At 45.1% G+C, this 22,266-nt stretch overlaps 1 protein-coding gene across 1 annotated transcript in view; it reads right to left on the bottom strand.

The window, feature by feature from the left end:
* Positions 1 to 22,266, bottom strand: part of XKR6 (XK related 6) — a 197,598-nt gene that overhangs the window by 5,457 nt on the left and 169,875 nt on the right. The window contains 1 exon segment of the mRNA XM_056853230.1: positions 772 to 968. Within this exon segment, the coding sequence (XP_056709208.1) occupies positions 772 to 968 (197 nt within the window).

Genomic DNA, 22,266 nt, shown 5'->3' with positions numbered 1-22,266 from the left:
TGAATAACAGGGTCACTATGCAGAGGAAGGCAATGGCAAACCACCTCCATTAGTCTCTTGCCTTGAAAACCCTACCGGGTTGCCATAGGTCGGCTGTGACTTGATGGCACTTTACATACACACACCTAGTGCGTTCATGGGAGAGGTAAGATTCAAACTGGGGACCCCCTGAGTCACACTTAGCCATGCTGCACCAGTTTACTAGACTGCTTTCCAAACTATGGTCAATGTAAACCATAATTTGGCACAACATCTGAACTGAGTCAATGTCTTTTTTGGAATGCCAGAGTTATATTGTTGTTCTTTAGCAGATCTCTGTACAGTACAGCTTTTTCCTCTTTAACGATATCATTATCATCAAGTTACCTGTATTATCACTGTCTAGTTCTTGTTTGAAATATTCTGCCCTCCCCCCCTCCATTTATTTTATGGACAGCCAAGGCACACACTGAAAGAGGGGATGGAGGATGTTTGTGTATTCCCTAACAGCTCATCATGCCCCTCTGGGGAGGCCCACCTCGCACCCTAACAACCTCCTCTCCAGGACCAGTCAAATATATATCAAGCAGAGAGAGCCCTGGGATCTGAGGGAATGGGAATTTATTGGGAGATTTCGAAGGCAAGAGAGGGCGATCTTTGCTCCAAAGAGGAGAGCATTTCCTAGATCATGGGGAACAAATCTCGTCCTTGGAGGTATGTTCTAGGCTGATAAATCACGGGAAGCCATCAATGCACATAGGAAAGCAAACAGGTTAAACTTAGGTCACTTACATGGTAAGGTTTCTGCACGGTTCTTGTGGATCATTATGCAGAGCTGTAGCACCAATTGGGGGGCGCTCTCCAGGAAAGTCTCCAAGAGGCGTAGCATGTTGACGTCTGCATACTCGTACATCATAGCCCAATAGAAGCGCCGCTGGTGTTCCTTTTGCCTCTGGCTCTGTATCCCCAGATACATGGTTCGGATATACCTGGAGAGAAGGGGGGGAGGGAAAAAAGGAGATGGTGAGCTGATGACAGGACCGGGTTAAAAGATATTCCTCTCTATCAATATTGAGTTTGGCATGCTGGTCAAACTGACGAGCGAATTAACTGCCCACCAATATTTTGCTGGAGCTACTTGCTTCCTACCAAAGGAATCTTTTCCATAAAGCAAAGGACCAATCTTGGCTTTCCTTCACTTCACTGGAGAAGGTCCTACCGAAGGCTCTAGGAGGCATCACCTTTGGGTCTTCAGGGAGCACCCATTAGGAAATAGCTGCCCCCATAGCAGGGGGATGCTTGGTTTGGAATCTCCCAACATTTTGTACCTGCCCATCCCCATAAAAAGGTAAAGGTCCCCTGTGCAAGTACCGGGTCATTCCTGACCCATGGGGTGACATCACATCTTGACATTTACTAGGCAGGCTTTGTTTACGGGGTGGTTTGCCAGTGCCTTCCCCAGTCATCTTCCCTTTACCCCCAGCAAGCTGGGTACTCATTTTACCGACCTCGGAAGGATGGAAGGCTGAGTCAACCTTGAGCCGGCTACCTGAAACCGACTTCTGTTGGGATTGAACTTAGGTTGTGAGCAGAGCTTGGACTGCAGTACTGCAGCTTTCCACTCTGCGCCACGGGGCTCTTCCCATCCCCATAGCAGCCATTTTTTATTGGTTCCACCTACTATGGCAGTCACTTTTATGGTGGCACCCACAAAACCCTTCCTCAAAATGCCAAAAAAGGCCCATAGGCTCAACAAGTTTGGGGACACCTGGCCTATTATTTGATCATAGATATTTCATGAAGGTGGGGAGAAGGCAGCATGGTATAGCCCTGTCTCGTCAGATCTCAGAAGCTAAGCAGGGTCAGCCCTTGTTAGTATTTGGACCAGAGCGAGACCACCAAGGAATATCAGGGTTGCTATGCAGAGGAAGGCAATGACAAACCACCCGTTAGTCCCTTGCCTTGAAAACCCCATGAGGAGTTGCCATAAGTTGGCTGCAACTTGATGGCACTTTACACACACACATTCCATGAAGCCAAGAATGCAGCTGTATAGGTGGCAACTAACTTTTTTATTTCATTATTTTTTAAAAAACATTTTATTAAATTTTAACATAACAAACTCTACATACATCCCATTCATATACAAATTGGGCTTCTTCCAGGGTTGATGTTTAACAGTTCTTAGTCACAATATATAGCCATCTTAATATTTCTAAACTTTACATTTAACATTATGATATCTGTCATTTCTGCTATAAGCTATGGTTTCTTCAGTATTATTTAATTTCTTAACACAATTTCCGCTTTTACTTTCTTTCTTACCAAAATCACTACAACTACTCTCTACATACGAATATCTTTTATAGCTTCCAATTTGTATATTCAAAATAACACTTCCAATTCTTTTGGAATTCATTCATTGTTCTTCCTCTCAACATGCTGGTTAATTTTGCCATCACTGCATATTCTGACATTTTTTTGTTGCCATTTTTCTAATACTGGAATATCCTCTTGTTTCCACATAGTTGCAGAGACCACTCTCGCCGCCACCGTCATATAACTAAATATGTCTCTTAGATTTGTGTCTAGATTTTTGTTAGTCTCTTGCCTTGAAAACCCTATGAGGAGTTGCCATAAGTTGGCTGCAACTTGACGGCACACACATTCCATGAAGCCAAGAATGCAGCTGTATAGGCGGCAACTAATTTTTTTATTTCATTATTGTTTAATTTGTTAGCACAGTGGGACTAGTGGCAAGCAATCTGTGAAAATGGCAGACATCTCCAAATCAGTACAAGAACTCAAGCAGCCCTCAGTGAAACTGGTCCCTGCCTAGGATTGCTAATGTAAATTCATTCATTTGAAAATTCATTACGATTCTTTAAAAAAACAATTTCATTGTTTTGCAAGAACAGTTAATTTCTTTTTGTCATCAGCCTAAGTAATGAAACAAACGATCATTGAAGTATCTTGTCTGTTATTCGAATAATGTTAATTCTTTAAAAAAATTATTTGACCAGACAATGGACTACATTTTCTATGGTTGGTCAAATCAATCTATTGCTTCCCCAGTCCCTTTGGTAAAAGTAAAACATGTTTTAACACAATTCTTTTGTCCATTCAGTATGGTTCCCTGCACATCCTCAGTACCTATCACATTTTTCTGTTCAAAAACTTTTATACTCCTTTTGCATCAAGGAAATTAATAAGGCAGTGAGGTTAAAACAATGCAACAACGAAACCCGAATTTTCATGCCCATTGTGGGGTGAGAACATCACACAGACACCTCTGTTCTTTACTATCAACTATTTATTTACCCCTTCCCCAAGGTTGCCAACGCCTGCTATTACAAATGATCTCCAGCCAATAGAGATCAGTTCACCTGGAGAAAATGGCCACTTTGGCAATTGGACTCTATGGCATTGAAGTTCCTCCCCTCCACAAACCCCACCCTCCTCAGGCTCCTCCCCAAAAATCTCCCGCAGGTGGCAAAGAGGGACCTGGCAACTCTACCAATGCAAAATGAGCCAGTTGCACAGTGAATTGACCCAACGTGCCACTAGCTGGGAAGAACTGTTCACAATGTGTAAGGGGGAGGGGGTTGAACCTTGGTGGAAGAATATCACAAGTATACAAGGCTAGTGACCAAAACAGATCACAGATTACTGCCAATCTGTCAAAAAATAAATTATGTATTTATATAGCCATGACAAGGATCAGGACCAACCTTTCAACCCCTTGCTCAAGTTTGTTAATCAAATCTGGGATCCCTGCTGCACTATTAGCATTCTTTGAAAAGCCTATCTTCTGGGATTATGGGGTGTGGAACATGGTTTCTATTAGCAAAACTGAGCAGTGATCGGAGGGCTAAATCCCCTTACCACTTCTAACATGGCTGTGTGCGCGCGCGCTCACAGAGGTCCGTATTCTTCTACATGTCTTCTTTGGCCCTAAGGGTGTCCTTGTTTTCGTCTGCCAAATGTCAGAATGTGTGTTTCACATGTCATAGGTGTGAACTGGGGAGGGGCTGTGCTTCAGTGGTAGAGCATCTGCTTTGCATGCAGAAGGTCCCAGGTTCAATCCCTGGCATTTCCAAATAAAAGGATCAGGTAGGAGGTGATGCGAAAGACCTCTGCGTTTAGACTCTCAAGCGATACTGCCAGTCAGAGCAGATGATACTGACCTTGATAGGCCAATGGCCTCACTCAGTATAAGGCAGCTTCATGTGTCCATGTCTGAATCTGAGTACTTAAAACACTTTTGGAGGTTAATTCCTGTTTTGGAAGCTGCAAAAATAAACACAAGGCCTACTGGGGGTGGGGGTGGGGGAACTGAGCGGTGAAGCCTACTCTGAAAAGGCAAACAGGAAATGACTCTGATCGGCCACACGGTGGCGATCTGATCTAGAGATCAAGGATTTAGAAATTCAGGTAGACTCCATGGCCTGAACAAAAGCTGTTTTTCCCCCCACTCCACTTTAGTATTGTGCCGAATTTTCATTAGGTTCAATTTCTCCTGTGAGAATAGCCATTTCAGGAGTTGAAAATGTTTGTGAAAAACCCTGATCTTTCACTCTCCTGTTCATTTTTCATGCCTATTCTGCCGCTGCTACTTGGGCACCATATGTTTTACTTGCAGGGTCCCCCCCACCACCACTGTGTAGTCCCAGCCAGTCAGGGATCACATAGGGAATAGGATGATATCACATACCTAGGTAGCCAATCGAATTTGGCCAAGTGATGATGTCACTGGGGAGCAAATCAAGCCTTCCCTCTGACCTCCTCCCGAACGGAGCAGAAAGAGGAACCGCATCCTCATGGTGCAAATAATTGGGACAATGCTTTGCTGTCTTGCTGCTCTGCATTTGTGGTTTCATTACCTATCAGGGCTGTGGCAAGATTTTCAGGTGAAATTGTACCTGACTAACTGGATGAAGCAATTTAAGAAAGATGTAGACAAGCTGGAACATGTCCAGAGGAGGGCACCAAAGATGGTGAGGGGGCTGGAGACCAAGTCCTATGAGGAAAGGTTGAAGGAACTGGGTATGTTTAGTCTGAAGAGAAGACTGAGAGGTGATATGATAACCATCTTCAAGTACTTGAAGGGCTGTCATATAGAGGAGGGTGCCAAGTTGTTTTCTGTTGCCCTAGAAGGTCGGACCAGAACCAACAGGTTGAAATTAAATCAAAAGAGTTTCCATCTAGACATTAGGAAGAATTTTCTAATAGTTAGAGTGGTTCCTCAGTGGAACAGGCTTCCTCGGGAGGTGGTAAGCTCTCCTTCCCAGGAGGTTTTTAAGAGGTTAAATGGCCATCTGTCAGCAGTGCTGATTCTATGACCAGTTCATGAAAGGGAGGGCATATTGGCCATCTTCTGGGCATGGAGTACGGGTCACTGGGTGTGTGAAGGGGAGGTAGTTGTGAATTTCCTGCATTGTGCAGGGGGCTGGACTAGATGACCCTGGTGGTCCCTTCCAACTCTATGATTCTATGTGACTGGAAAAGGTCCTAATTAAAAGTATTACGGTTGTGATTTTTTTTTTAAACATCCACCCAGCCAGTCAGCATCTGCCCCAACTATTCACAACTGGACTGGAGTGAAAAAATATCGGCTTGGTGACTCCTTTGTGGACAAAGCGATGTGGGGAAATGGCTGGAAGGGAGGAGGTTGCATTTTGCATGGAAGAAAAAATGGCTGCAAGATGTGGCCCCTGGTTTTGCAGGATGCTGCTTAAACAACTGTGGCTCCCTTCCAAGCGCAAGTGACTAAGAGGACCAGGTCTGCAAGATGGACTCTTATAATAGTCCCCAATGAATGCCAGCATGAAGACCTCTGGTCAGCTTCGCTTGGGTGACAGCTGAAATGTAAATCACGTTGGATAATGATATTTGCAGAGCAGCCTGCCAGATTTGATGGCTCTGGTTATCACTGGCCTGCCATTGTTTGAACAGCGACAGACAGGGCAGTGTGACTGATCTTCAGCACCAAAGGAGTCCTTCTTTATATGCAGTTGTCTGCTTGAAGAGGCTGATGGTTTGATAGGGGGGCAGCAAACCTGGGATGTGAATGAGCTAATGGGAATCGGGACCCAAATCTTTACAGAATATAAGCTGGTTCTGGACGCTAGTCTAGAATGATGTACACGTGGGAAGCTGGGATGTGAGTATTGGCAGGATAGGGACCAGAGGGGGTTGTGGGGCAAATCTACTGGAGCAGGGGTGTCAAACATAAGACCCTGGGGCCGGATACGGCCCTTTGAGAGCTCTTATCCGACCCGTGAGCCAACCAAGGCAGCCACCTCCTCTCTTGATCTGGGCTGGCGAGTCATGGCCCGGCCCGACCAAGTGACATTTATGTCATATCCGGCCCTTGTAACAATTGAGTTTGACGCCCCTGTACTGAAGGGTCAGTCTGGAGACAGAATCATTAGGAAAGCAGGGTCTGTGGCAAAGTGGGAACAGAATGCAAATGGACTGGGAAGGTGGGAAGATATTGAGGTCTAACAAACCAATACCTATTAAGACAGACCAACTCTAGTAAGAAGGAGAGGGGTAATGTAGAACTTTTATCCCTGATGTGCTAGTTTTTTACTTGCAGAGAGCTCTGGAAGCTTTCAGACATGCAACCCTCAACCAGCAGACTAATGTGGTATAGTCCATTCCACCACCCTGAGGACTCTACCACCTCATTTTCATCTCACTCTGCTGCATGTGTCGATCCAGCCTCTTCCTCCTCTTCTTTAAGAACCATTTTTTCCTGCCTCCGTTTGCACTTGGGTTAATTAATGGCTGATTAACTCAAGTTAGCTAACGTGTTTCTAAATGTTAGCTAACCTTGTTCCTCAGCAGTTTGTAGTAAATGGCAAATGTTCGTGTCCGGAACAAATGTTTGCGGAGTGTCTAGACTAGGCTTGACAAATGGGTCAGTAAACTCAAGTGGATTGGTTGGCAATCAATGAAAGAGGAAAAACAGCAGCCAAGGTTTGAGCCAGCCGTGAAGGAGAAACAAAACTCTCCCCCAATATCCAGAAAGCCGGATTCGATTCTGGATGACTTGGGCCGCTTCTCTCTGCTACCTTGCTGCTGTTTGTTTGCAGAACTGGTGGCACCTGGGCTTAGGGATGCCAGCCACCAGGTGGGACCTGGGGATCCCTTGGAATTACAGCTCATTTTCAGACTATGCAGATCAATTTCCCTGGAGAAAATGAATATTTGGAGGATGGACTCTATGGCAACCCTGAATGCCTCTCAGCTAGGGTTGACAACTGCCAGGTAGTAGCAGGAGAACTCCTGCTAATTCATCTGATCTCCAGCTGATAGAGATCTGATCGCCTGGAGAAAAATGGCCACTTTGGCAATTGAACTCTATGGCATTGAAGGGAAGGGTTTTTTTTTTAAATAATTATGCCACCCTTCCTCCAAAGAGTTCAGAGAGCCTACCCAGTTCTCTCCACCATTTTGTTTCCCAGCAAAACTGTGAGGTAGATTAGACTCTGATTGCTCCAAGGAGCTTCAAGGCTGGGTGTGGGTGAGGGTTGCCAGTTTTTAAACTGGTCCCTCTAGCTGTTCCCTTAATTCCAGTGTGAACTGCAGCAACTATCAGGTGATGTTATTTAGCTCCATGCCATGAAAAGCTTCAACTGCCCATTGCTGCATATGAAAGCTGACTGGAAGGAAATGGTGGGGTATATCCATCTCAGTTAATACCACTTTCTTATGCAGTTCTTCCTCAATCCGGCACTTGAGGCTGGGTTGGGAGCCTATCATCTTCAATTAATCCCTCCCCTTTCTAGGGGGATTGCAGTATTTGACTATTGCTCAATTTATGTTGTTTATTTGAAATATTTATTAGCTGCCTTTCTTCCTTATGGAGCCCAAGGCAGTTTACTACATAGATAAAATAAGTTAAAAAAATGAAAAAAAAAATATAAAAACCAAAATTTAAAATAATAAACTCCCTCCATGTAGAAATCTAAGAGGCTAGAGACAATACTGGTACAAGAGCCCTTCTTCTTCTTCACTAATATCATGCAACGCCAGAACATTGGCTTGTTTGACCAAAGCCGGGCTGGAAGAGTCCCAGTGCAAACTACGTAAGGACATAAGATACCAAAGGCCCATCTAGTCCAGCATTCTTTTCACGCAGCTACCTCTAGGAAGGCCACAGATAGGAAGGTTGCAACAGCATCACCCTTCCTGTGCTCCCGTCCCGTGCATACTACCTCTGGTACTGGAAGGAGTAGATATCCATCATGATTAGTAGCCACTGATAGCCCAAACCTCCATGATTTTGTTAATTCCCCTTTTAAAGCTTTCCAAGTTGGCAGCCATGACCACATCCTGTGCCAGTGAGTACCACAAATTAACTATATGCTCTGTGAAGACATACTTCCTTTTGTCTGTCCTGAATCTCCCACCCTTCACCTTCAGTGGATGACTCCTGGGTTCTAGTATTATGGGAGACGGAGAAAAATTTCTCCCTGTCTACTCTCTCCATGCCATGCATAATTTCATAAACCTTTAATGTCTCCCCTTACTTGCCTTTTTTCTAGCCTAAACAGCCCTAAGCATTTTAACTGTTTCTCGCAGGGCAGCTGCTCAAGCCCCCTGATCATTTTGGTTGCTAAGTTCTGCATTTTTTCAAGCTCTGCAATATCATTTTTCAGGTTGTGACCAGAACTGTATACAATATTCCAAGTGTGGTCTCACCATAGATTTGTATAAGGGGCAGTGCGATATTCCAGTTCTAATTATGCCCAGCATGGACTCTGCCTTTTTCACAGCAGTTGGACACTGGGTTGACAGATTCACCGAGCTGTCTACTACCATCCCAAGGTCCCTTTCTTGGTTTGTTGCTGCCAGTTTAGATCCCATCAGTGTGTATGTGAAGTTGGGATTATTTGCCCCAATATGCATCACTTCAATATGCATCACTTTACACTTAGAATCATAGAATCATAGAGTTGGAAGGGACCACCAGGGTCATCTAGTCCAACCCCCTGCCCAATGCAGGAAATTAACAACTACCTCCCCCCCCACATCCCCAGTGACCCCAACTCTCCCCCCATCATGCAGGATTCCACTATCAAAGCACTCCCGACAGATGGCCATCCAGCCTCTGCTTAAAGACCTCCAAAGACGGGGACTCCACCACCCTCTGAGGCAGTGCTTGTACTGAATCTCATTTGCCATTTTAATGCCCATTCCTCCACTTTGAAGAGATTCTTTTGGAGCTCTTCGCAGTCCATTTTTGTCCTAACCACCCTAAATAATATTTGGTGTCGTCTATTCCTTTTGTTAGGTTTCAGGGTAGACAGATGAGACACTCTGCTTATTTATTGGCTGCGTTCCCTGGTGGGCACCTTGTCTAGCATGGCAGATTTAGTCTTGAAATTGGTACCGGAGACCCCTAGATTGATTGTTTTTCTATCATTCCACAAAATGTGCAAAACAAAAATGTTAAGGAGGACATTTTTATAAAAGGATTAGAATTGCAATACAATGGAACTGTCCAAGAAGGTGCTTTTATAAAGGAATAGAATTGTAGTATATTGCAGTATTTGTTGTATGTATCATCTTGTCATCCTAGTCCTATTGCACTGTTTACTGGATGATTTATGCTTCCTGATTGAATTAAAAATATTTTTTTGCCACTGCTACCATCCCTGGATTTCATATTTTCCTTCCTTGCCCCCAAATTGACCCTCCAGCGCCCTCCAGGACACACAACTGTCCACTGTGTGAAAGAGGATGCTGGGCTAGATGGACCACTAGTCTGGTTCAGCAAGGATCTTCATGAGCTAAGAATGACATCTCACCCTGCAGGTCTCTACCCAACGCCACATCAGGATACAGGATCTGATGGGATCTTAGGATCCAGGAGAGAGACTATCGGTTTCAGTGTTAAGCTGCTATATCCTTCATCCCTCACCACGACTACTAGGAAATACAAAGTAAATTCAGCAATAGAAGCAATTTCCCTTAATTTGCATCATTATTTGTGCTTCACAATTTGGCTGTTTCTCTCTCCAAGTTGGCACATTTCCAGCCTGTTCCCTGCCCTTCTCCTCCCTCCCAAAAGAGAGGATCTTCCAAATACTACACAACTTGGGAAAAATGAGTCATTAGCAAGTAATCTTATATGCAAATGTATGCTTATGATTTGTAAAAAAACATATGCTTATTATAAAAATGGGCCTCCCTTTTTCTGGACCCAAAATTTATGCTACCTGGTGGCAAAATACAGAGAACTGTAGCACATATTTTAGTTGAAACAGGATCCGCTGCCATTTGAGAAGAGGGAAAGTACATGGACAAAATCCAGTCCTGGCATGAGAAAGCCTTAAAAAAAATCTACTGAATTTATGTCTGATATGTATAATTCCTTATAATCCACTAGAGGGCAGAGGAGAACATAATGTGTGCCTGATGTCTTCTCTCTATTTTTTCGAGTGGAGGTTTCCAACAGAGATCAGGAAAGGGTGACCCCAGAGTCTAAAAAAACATAAGAACATAAGAAAAGCCCTGCTGGATCAGACCAAGGCCCATCAAGTCCAGCAGTCTGTTCACACAGTGGCCAACCAGGGGCCTCTAGGAAGCCCACAAACAAGACGACTGCAGCAGCACCATCCTGCCTGTGTTCCTCAGCACCCAAGATAATAGGCATGCTCCTCTGATCCTGGAGAGAATAGGTATGCATCATGACCAGTATTCATTTTAACTAGTAGCCATGAATACCCCTTTCCTCCATGAACATGTCCACTCCCCTCTTAAAGCCAAGTTGTCAGCCATCATCACATTTTGGGGCAGGGAGTTCCACAATTTAACTATGCGTTTTGTGAAAAAATACTTCCTTTTATCTGTTTTGAATCTCTCATCCTCCAGCTTCAGCAGACGACCTGGCGTTCTAGTATTATGGGAGAGGGAGAAAAACTTCTCCCTGTCCACTCTCTCCAAACCATGCATAATTTTATAGACCTCTATCATGTTTCCCTGTGTCTGTATGACTATAAGAGTCATGCTATACATTCACTGACTGCTGTATAATGCCACAAATACTGACATTGTGGACAGCCTTTGGCATTGGGTAACCCTAGGGGGCTGTCTAGGATGTTGCTTTTGCCCCAGCGGCATTGTTGGTAAAGAGGAAATGGGGATACTTCTTTTTGCTCAAACCACCAAGGGATTCATAGTATGAAAGTGTGCTCCTACCTTTTTGACACATACAGGTGGATCATGTAGAAAAGAGCAAGAGTCCAGTAGCACCTTAAAGACTAACAAAATTTCTGGCAGGGTATGAGCTTTCGTGAGCTGCAGCTCACTTCAGCTGGATCATGTGTCACACTTCAAAAGGTTCCTCTCCCTACAATTCAGGAATATAAGACCGTGCACTAAATCATTCTTGATCAGCCTAGCCTCTCTTGCAGGGCTGTTGTGAAAATAAAATAGAGAAGAAACCATGAATGCTACCCTCTGCTCCTTGGAGGAAGGGCAGGATAAACATGTGTAAAGAGTTAGATTTATATAGTATACATTTCAGAAGCAAGCCTAAGCAGTTCTACTTGAAAGTTACTCTCATATTATTCACTGGGGCTTACTCCTGAGAAAGTGTCCTTAGGACTGCAGCTTTCTTCTACTGGCCTGTTATCTGCACACTGCACAGTTTTAAATAACGTATAGTGTTCCCTGGTCCCTAGTTCCCTAAGAAATCAAATTCACCTTTATGATCCATGATTAGGTTAGATGGCCATCTGTCAGCAATGCTGATTCTATAACCTTAAGCAGATAATGAGAGGGAGGGCATCTTGGCCATCTTCTGGGCATGTAGTGGGGGGTGGGTGGGTGGGGAGGAAGTTGTGAATTTTCTACATTGTGCAGGGAGTTGGACTAGATGACGCTGGTAGTCCCTTCCAACTCTATGATTCTATGATTTTTAAAAAATTGTTTCAGCTGCCCTTGTTGGCGTAGTTATTTTGCTCTCTTGTTTTATTAGTGAAGTGGGGGCGGGGCAACTGTGAAATAATATAGAACGGGGGGCCTGAATTGGGAACTCCATAGTCTTGGCATATTTGAGTCCAGAATCCACGTGGATTGGTCATGTGCTACACATCTGGGGCAGCTGAGAACTATGGCTCCCACTTTCTCTGGATACACTGCACATAGGTGGCAGCATTGAGAACATCAGAGAAACTGGTGGCTTCCTTGCTGCATACGTACGGAACCTTCCTAATTTCCGATGTGTAATGAAAAGAGGTGTGCGAGAGGAGGGTCCTGTTCGTACATTAAGACTGCCGGAGAATCTGACGTTCTGCCACGATTGCCAGTGCAGGTTGGGAAACACCTGAAGATCCACGGGCAGAGCCTGGGGAAGGTGGAGTTTAAGGAAGGGAGAGAGCTCAGCAGGGATGATGATGATGATGATGATTAATTCAATTTGTAACCTGCCCTCTATCCCAGCCAAGGATGCCACAGCACCCTCCCTCTGAAGCTGCCATTTTCTCCAGGGGAACTAATCTTTGTAATGAACACATGGAGCTGCCTTATACTGAATCAGACCCTTGGCCCATCAAAGTCAGTATTGTCTACTCAGACCGGCAGCGGCTCTCCAGGGTCTCAGGCACAGTTCTTTCACATCACCCACTTGCCTAGTCCCTTTAACTGGAGATGGCAGGGATTGAACCTGGGACCTTCTGCATGCCAAGCAGATGCTCTACCACTGAGCCAGGGCCCCTCCCCTAGTCTGGAGATCAGTTGTAATTCCAGGAGAGCTCCAGTCCCCACCTAGAGGTTGGCAACCTATGCCCCTCCCAGACATTGGCACATGCCATTCTGCTGTAATTACCACTGATCACCAGTTGCCCTGGAAGAAATGGCAGCTTGGGAGGCTCAATCCTATGACATCACATCCCCTCTGAGCTCCCACCCCAACTTTACCCTCCCTAGGCACCATCCCTACATCTCCAGGAATTTACCCATGTTGCAGTTGGCAATAGACAATGTTTCCCTAATCAAAATAGTTACATTATACTTGCAAGAAACTTTTAGGTTAAGAATAGGGCTGACTACAAAGTAGAGTTGCCAGCTCCAGGTAGGGAAATAACTGGAGATTTGGGGGGGGTGGAGCCTGAGGAGGGTGGAGTTTGGAGAGGGGAAGGACTTCAATGCCATAGAGTCCAATTGCCAAAGTGGCCATTTTCTCCAGGAAAACTGATTTCTATTGCCTGGAGATCAGTTGTATCGGCAGGAGCTCTCCAGCTAGTACCTGGAGGTTAGCAAGCAGCAAGAAACAGCACAAAATTTCAATGCAAAAGATATATATTATAAGTGCGCAAGGTGTGAAGTGAGTACATAAAAGACACACAATAGACAATTACAATTAACAAACTGACAAGAAAGATCGACTATTATAAGTAAGTACACACAATAATTGTTACTAATGGTATTCTTTTCCTTTTTTACATAGAGTTCCAGGTAAGTACAGTTCTTTCCCAAATGTTTAAGAAGAATACAACAGTGAACAAAACAGCCGGAATATGATGGACGTGTTATCTAGATCGGTGTCCACATTTCGCCAAGGCTTCATCAGCTGGTCAATTTCTATATATAATAAAATTATTTTATATCAAAAAATTATTTTATGCTTATTACCTATACTATTTATTAAAATTATTTAAAAGGGTAACAATCCACCTGGAGAATCATAGAGAATGCCACCCCTATAACATTATCTCATACAATAGATTATATTATACAATACATTAACCCATACAATATATTAGTAACTCACCTCAATAAAATTAATAAATATGTACCAACACCATAATAGGTATAATTCTCAGCTTCCTGGAGGGCTTGGTATCAAATCAGTATGAAAACGCAGAGAATAATCTTGTTGGAATAGGTACTAAATTACAAAAACCAGGTGAAACTAATGAGGAGAGTCCAAGCACGGAGATGCACTAAGGGATCAGGTAAAAATAACTATTTACAAAAGACATGAAAAATCCATTTCTAAATTGAGTCCTGTAGAAGGCAGGGTTCGGAATAGAAATGTAAGTTTGGTCTCCATTTGCACCAGTACCTGGAGGTTGGCAACCCTACTAGAAAGGGAGCACTAAAAAAAATCACGTTTCCTTTGGACCATTGTCAAAGGGGATTGCAAAGGAGGGCAGAACTGTTTCCCCATTCCGTTTGAGGGCAGTGTTGATCAGGAAACATCGGTCTCATGCTGAATTGGCTTAAGTGCATCATGCTTCTGCAATGGAATCCTTTTGTTCCTTTCAGAACCAGCTTGAGAGGGGACAGCACATATTGCAATGATCTTAAGACTACATTGCTTCAGAAGGCAGGGGTGATTTGAATGTTCCCTAACATCAAAAACTCCCTTCAAGTAGAAAACTAGTTCCTCAGGATGAAGCTACAATCTTTCTTCCTGGCATGCTAGCTTTTCACATACAGGGAGTCTCTGATGATAGGGAGCATTCAGACAAGCAATCCTTCCCCCCCCTCTTGCATTTCAAAGTAGACTACCCCCAGGAAGACTGTTCCATATGCATGGAGTAGGGGTCACTGGGGATGTGGGGGGGATGTAGTTGTGAATTTCCTGCATCGTGCAGGGGGCTGGACTAGATGACCCTGGTGGTCCCTTCCAACTCTATGATTCTATGATTCTTAGGGTTGCCAACCTCCAGGTTGTAGCTAGAGATCTCCCGCTATTACAACTGATCTCCAGCTGATAGAGATCAGTTCACCTGGAGAAAATGGCTGCTTTGGCAATTGGACTCTATGGCATTGAAGTCCCTCCCCTCCCCAAACCCCGCCCTCCTCAGGCTCCACCCCAAAAACCTCCCGCCGGTGGCAAAGAGGGACCTGGCAACCCTAATGATTCTATGCCCATTCGTTCTAGGGATGCCAGCCTCTAGATGGGACCTGGGGATCCCCCAGAATTACAGCTCATATTCAGACTACAGAAATCAGTTCCCCTGGAGAAAATGGATGCTTTGGAGGGCGGACTCTGTGGCATTGTACCCCAATGAGATCCCTGTCCTCTCCAGGCTCCATCCCCCAAAACTCCAGGAGTTTCCCAACCTGGATCTGGCAACCCTACCGCCGGTGGCCGGGGAGGACCTGGCTACCCTAATTCTTTCTGAACTGACTTTCAGATTCCATTTCCAAAAGGAATAAGAGTGATCTGCCTCACTGGGTTGTTGTGATCAAGAAGATATGGGCATGCCACCCCCCTCTTTCAGCCTTAGAAATAGAGAGCAGATTGTAAATCAGAGGATGATTTTTTTTGGGGGGGGGAAGCAATGATGCCAGCGTTTAAGCCCCTCCCTGTACTATTAAAATTAATGCTGCATGCAGAAATAACCATCATGGAAGTGACTGTGTGAAATCCGGACAGTGCAGCCTCTGATCGCTGCTATTTTTAGCTCCTCAGGAGCACTGCATCTATTAGCAAGGGGCCGTCTTTCCTTCTGGATTCACAGAGCAGAGCGAGCCAGCATCAAACGGAATCATTTCCAGAGGACCAGAAAAGGATTAAAGGGAAAGGGCGGGGGGGGGGGGGGAAGGGAAAAAAAACCTTCAGAAAATGGCTGCAGAAGGGGAAAGCAGGGCTGGGGAGGGGAGCGTTGGATTGCCAGCAAACGCAAGGAGAATTTCTTCATGCATGCCCTCCCTCCTCGATCCTCAGTGCTGTGCATTTGTGGCACATGCTCCATGCGCATTAAGAAAAAACAACAACCTGATCATAGACTGGAGACTCATGGTAGTTGCTCCTTAGGGAGTGGGATGCATGCTCACCAATGCTCGTGTTCTGGCATGCAAAGCAGATGCTCTGCCACAGACATGTGGTCCTACCCCCTGGTTGAGAGGCCGGTATGGGATAACGGGTAAGAGTTATGGATTGGAAAGCTCCTGCTTCAAATCTTGCTTCAGCGTAGGACCCATTAGGTGATCTCCCAGCCTTCCTGCCTCTGCAGTATGAGGCCATTGTGGTGTAGGGGTTACGAGCGGTAGACTCTGATCTGGAGAACTGGGTTTGATTCCCCACTCGTACACATCATGAAACCGGCTGGCTGACCTTGGGCCGGTCACAGTTCTCTTCGAACTCTCTCAGCCCCACCTACCTCACTAGGTGTCTGTTGTGGGGAGAGGAAAGAAAGGCAGTTGTAAGCCAGTTTGATTCTCCTTAAATGGTAGAGAAACTCAGCATATAAAAACCAACTCTTCTTCTCGATTATATTAATTGACCTTACATGGTTCTTGTAAGGATTATTCACATAATATATGGACATGCTGCTGTAAGCCACTGTTCCCCAATCTTGCGGAGTTTGTGGGCACTTCTACAATTTTGAGAATGAAATGGGTGCCAGCACAAAATGGTTGCCATGGCATATTGATGCCAATTGCAGAATGTGAAGAAACTGCAAACCCAGCATTCTCCTACTGTGACGTCAGATGTTTCTCAGTTCTCCTGTTCAGTGAGTGGGAGATAGGGTTGCCAGGTCCTTCTTCACCACCGGTGGGAGGTTTTTGGAGCGAAGCCTGAGGAGGGTGGGGTTTGAGGAAGGGAGGGACTTCAATGCCATAGAGTGCAATTGCCAAGCGGCCATTTTCTCCAGGTGAACTGATCTCTATTGGCTGGAGATCAGTTATAATAGCAGGAGATCTCCAGCTAGTACCTGGAGGTTACAAGCAAAGAGAAACAGCACAAGCTCTGTATAAAGAAATACAATGATATATTCAAAAGGTATGTAAAACACACCAAAAAGATAATTTTATTAAACTGTACAAACGGCACAATTACAGTTCAAAACAATCTATTAGCGGCTATACACAAAAGGAACGAGGGACCGCAATGAAAAGTCAACTCCGACAATCAGGTAAGTTGGTCATAGCAGTAAAGATGTGAAGATAAATCCAGTGAATGGAGTAGCAGCAGACATGCGCAGTAAGGATGTAGAAGGCAGTTCCAAGGTCATACTGCGTATGACCAACTTACCTGATTGTCAGAGTTGACTTTTCATTGCGGTCCCTCGTTCCTTTTGTGTACAGCCGCTAATAGATTGTTTTGAACTGCTGATTTCACTGTAATTGTGCCATTTGTACAGTTTGACAGAATTATCTTTTTGGTGTGTTTTACATACCTTTCGAATACATCATTGTATTTCTTTATACAGAGCTTGTGCTGTTTCTCTTTGTTGTATGCTCCTATTTATACAGCACTATTGTTTGTAGTTTTGAAAACAGTACCTGGAGGTTGGCAACCCTAGAGTTGGTGGAAAGCCCAGTTGGGCTGTTTGCTTTGGGGAAGAAGAAGCAAACGGGCAGCAAGAAGCCCATCAGAGGGTGCCATGGTACCCATGGGCACCCCATTGGGGATGACTTCTGTAAGCACTTTATAGAATGATAGAAATGCAAAATATTTTTTTTTACATATTGGCAACTTTACATGGATTCCTGTGGGTTAAACAAAAATGCTTGCAGACCTCGCTCTTGCCCTCTTTCCAAATCTCTCTTTCTCTTACATGCACACACATACAGTTTCGATGCTTGTCAGCTCCATTACCCATGCATCTCATAACATTTTCGCAGCTCTTTAATATTTATTACTTCTTCTGCTTTGTATTACTCATCGGTTATACCTGGCTAGAGAAAAGATCATGTAGGATCTGGAAGCATTTGTAAACAAACCCGCCCGCACACACAGAAACAGCCCTCTGTGGCGATTGTTAGTAAACCATTCGAATCCCCTCAAAGTCCTGGAACTGTCTGGAGCAGATAAAATTTGAAAGACGGGGTTCTCAATGCAAACTTTACCTGAATTCATAGACCTGGCTTCCTGTAATGTTTGAGAGCCTACTCTGGACTGCATGTTTTGTGGTATTTTACAGGTGACGTTGGATGAAAAAGAGGAACCACTGGTGTTGGACCTGTTGGGCAGCTTCCAGGAAACCAAAATTATTGGGTTCCCTGGGGGCGTTGGGGGAGGGAGTCTGGTTGCACAGCAGAAACTTAAAGGGGCTGACCAAAGGGTACCACCAGGAGTGAATCCTGTGGCTTAGTTTGACCCAAATGGGATGAAAAAGCAGACTGGGGTATGTGTGAATGATACATAGGGTTGGCAGGTCCCTCCTTGCCATCGGCGGGAGCTTTGGTTGGGGGCGGGATTTGCGAGTGCACATCGCACACATGCAATAATGTCCGTTCTGGGGTGAACCCGGAAGTGACGGGGACGTTCTAGCACATCCCTAAAAACCATATAGAGTTTCAAACATGGGAGATGTGCTAGAGCGTCTCCATCACTTCCGGGTTTACACTTTAGCTGGCCTGTTTCCCCTGTCAGCCAGCTGAGGGGCGGTGGGCAGGCCTGATTATTGGCGGGCAATTGGCCATCATTAACAAGTTTGTGGATGGTTGGATACACTGCATTAGTATTGGTCTATACTACCTTACTGGTGTAAAGAGTTTATTTATTTATTATTCATTCTTCTATGCTGCTCTCCCTGATGAAGCTGGACTCAGAGCAGCTGACAACAAAATTAAACACATTAAATACAATTAAAACCATTTGTATAATAACTAACAATAGCCCCAAATATATACCAATTAGGTAAGATTAGGTAAGTTATGGATCATAAGAACATAAGAAAGGCCAAGGTCAGACCAAGGTCCATCAAGTCCAGCAGTCTGTTCACACAGTGGCCAACCAGGTGCTTCTAAGAAGACCACAAACAAGAAGACAACTGCAGCAGCAGCATCCTGCCTGTTTCCACAGCACCTAATATAATAGGCACGTTCCTCTGATCCTGGAGAGAATAGGTATACATCATGACTAGTATCCATTTTGTCTAGTAGCCATGAATAGCCCTCTTCTCCCTAAACTTGTCCACTCCCCTCGTAAAGCCTTCCAAGTTGGCAGCCATCACTATATCCTGGGGCAGAGAGTTCCACAATTTAACTGTTGTGTGAAGAAATACTTCCTTTTATCTGTTTTGAATCTCTCACCCTTCAGCCTTAGCAGATGACCCCGCGTTCTAGTATTATGAGAGAGGGAGAAAAGCTTCTCTCTGTCTACTCTTTCCATACCATGCATAATTTTATAGACCTCTATCATGTCTCCCCTTAACTGCCTTCTTTCCAAGTTAAGCATTTCAACTGCTCCTCATAGGGCAGTTGCTCTAGCACCCTGATCATTTTGGTTGCTCTTTTCTGCACCTTCTCAGGCTCTGCAATATCTCTTTTTTAGGGGTAGTGACCAGAACTGTACACAGTATTCCACAGGTTCAGCACCTGAAGCTTTCTGGGCCAAATCTGGCATTCTGGAGCCTGGCCCTTCAGTTGCCAACTAGAAGAAAAAATGGGGTTATGTATGGAATAGCAGTGGTTTGATAATACTTGTTGCTGGCTAGAGATTTTGTAGGGGTAGCATGTAGAGAGTACTTTACAGTGCACTGCCATCCTATGCAGTTACATCCTTGTAAACCCATTGGCTTCAATGGATTAGAAGGGTGTAACTCTGCTTAGTGTTGCACTCTTATATGCTTAGGGAAGGTGCTATATAAATTATCACAACTGTAGTTGGTTGTCCATTTTTTCCCCTTGCACATGGTATGTCATGTAACCCAGCCGAGTGACACAGAATGCTTTTCTACCAGCTGAGTGAGCAATAGCTGAACGTTGGGATTATCTCCTGGGCTCTCCTCCTAAGGGGACCCATCTTCATGCACAGTTGGATGCAGAAAGACAGAAGCACAGAGGTTAAGTGACTTGCCCAAAGCCATCCAAGACAGTCGGTATCCAGCACGAGAGTACAACTCAGAAGCTTCCCAAAGGGCCCTAGAGGGCAGATGAAGTAATTCTGGCACGATTCCCTTGCAAAACAGGCGCAGGCTTTGAAAATGTAACCTGAATGAAAAATCAGCGATATAAGTTGAAAAATAAAACTCTTGTGGGTATGACGTGTCACTCGCGTGCTGCACAATTCCTCCTTTAACCATGTCCATGAAGTGCCACCCCTCACCGTAACATTTCTGGGTCCACAGAGAGACTAACTGAGAGGAATTGCTTAAAAAAAGACTGCAAAGAGTGATGGAAATTTCTTGTACAGCCATCTCTGTCTTGTTCTAGAAGGTTGCATGATCTTAGGGCAAATCAGCAGGATAAGAAATTCAAAACATTCCCACTGTTTAAGGCGAAAGTGCATATGAGGGGCCCTGACCTGGATGGCCCAGGCTAGCCTGATCTCGCCAGATCTCAGAAGCTAAGCAGGGTCGGTCCTGGCTAGTACATGGATGAAAGACCACCAAGGAATACCAGGGTCGCTTTGCAGAGGAAGGCAATGGCAAACCACCTCTGTTAGTCTCTTGCCTTGAAAACCCTACTGGGTTGACATACGTCAGCTGCAACTTGACGGCACTTTACACACATGAACACATGAAGCTGCCTTATACTGAATCAGACCTGTGGTCCATCCAAGTCAGTATTGTCTACTCAGACTGGCAGTGGCTCTCCAGGGTCTCAGGCAGAGGTCTTTCACATCACCTGCTTGCCTGGTCCCTTTAAGTAGAGATGTTGGGGATTGAACCTGGGACCTTCTGCATGCCAAGCAGATGCTGGACCTCTGAGCCACAGTCCTTCCCCTGTGCAGCCTAATATGCACACATATTAGGGATCTGATGACCGACCCCTAATGTACCATATGCACACCTTAGAACATTTCCCCAAGTACTTTGCCTAAGGTTGTGAACTCCAGCTTGGGAAATTCCTGGAGATCTGGGATTGAAGCCTGGGGAGGGTGGGTTTGGAGAGGACAGGGGCCTCAGCAGGGTGTAATAGTATAGAGTGCACCCTCCGAAGGGGCCATTTTCTCCAGGATAACTGATCTATGTGATCTGGAGATCAGTTGTGATTCCGGGAGATATCCAGGCCCCACCTGGAGTTTGGCAACCCTAGCTTTGTCATTTGCAAGGGTTCCTTGGGAGATGCTTCTCAGCAGAGAGAGTGCAGAGAAACCAGCGAGGAAAATGTCCACTAGGTAGAAAGTTTAAAAACTATTGCCTGATAATAAAATTCCAGTTAGAAATATGCTGGTTTGACCAAAACATATCTCCCCCCCTTGTCCCTAGCCTCCTCTTGTTCATCCCAAAGGGTGCTGTTTTTCATACTTTCCTCTCATGCTTTCTCTTCCCCTAAAGCATTCAGTGCTCACATGTGATTTGTGAAGCATCACCACTCTCCTCTTCCTTGGGGAGGAGCTCGTTTCCCCATCATCCAGGGATGACATCATCCTGGATGACATCATCTAGGCTCCTTTCTCAGAACCAGAGGCAGTATGACTAACGCCCCCTTGGCAGCCACCAAACTTTCCTACGTTAGAGGGTGACAGTGCAAAACCATACCTGGTGTGACTCAGCAAAGAGAGCTAATGTACACAGGCAATTGTGTTGGCTTGTTGTGGTAGAATTTTTGTAAGCCAACCTACCAAGACCCATGATTGGACCTCCCGATTTGTATCTCTTTTTGGAAATGGAAAAGGTGTGGGGGTGGCCATATATGCAGGGCTGTTTCCCTTGTGGTCACCCTGCCAACTACTTCGGGGCTTCCCTTTGATTATGCATGCCTTTCCCAAACGTCAGGGGTCATCTTGCTCTCCCCGCGCATTTCTGTACGTTTTGCTGATGCTGTTTAAGCGAGAATCTGGAAAATGCGGGCAAAATACGTGGAAACGTGTTGAGAGAGCCAGGCAACCTCTGACAGTCAGGAAAGGCACGTATAATCAAAAGGAAGCCCCGAAGCAGTCGGGGGGGGGGAGGTTGATGGTGGGGAAACAGCCCTGCATAAATGGCCAATGTTTAACCTTCTCTTCCTCTGTTATTTTTCCAATTGATATTGCTCTCCTCTCTGCTGTTGCTTACCGTGGGGCAGGAGGTGGGGGTGGGGAGAAGAAATACAGATAACTACATTTTCCATTCTGGGTCATGCACAATTAAATGCTAAAACACTTTCCTGAGAGGAAGCCCCATTGAATCGACCTGAGAAGGATTCTGAGTAGACCTGTTTAGGATCGCTCTCACTGTAGGTGGTGGGATTTTGATAGGGTTGCCAGGTGGCTCTTCGCCATCAGTGGGAGATTTTGGGGGAAGAGCCTGAGGAGGGCGGGGTTTGGGGAGGGGAGGGATTTCAATGCCATAGTGTCCAATTGCCAAAGCGACCATTTTCTCCAGCTGGAGATCGGCTGGAGCTCAGTTGTAATAGCAGGAGATCTGCTATTACCTGGAG

The sequence above is a fragment of the Euleptes europaea genome, chromosome 7 (genome assembly GCF_029931775.1).
Source record: "Euleptes europaea isolate rEulEur1 chromosome 7, rEulEur1.hap1, whole genome shotgun sequence".
NCBI lineage: Eukaryota > Metazoa > Chordata > Lepidosauria > Squamata > Sphaerodactylidae > Euleptes > Euleptes europaea.
The sequence above is the reverse complement of the archived record's forward strand: the minus strand, read 5'-3'. Positions and strand labels throughout refer to the sequence as shown.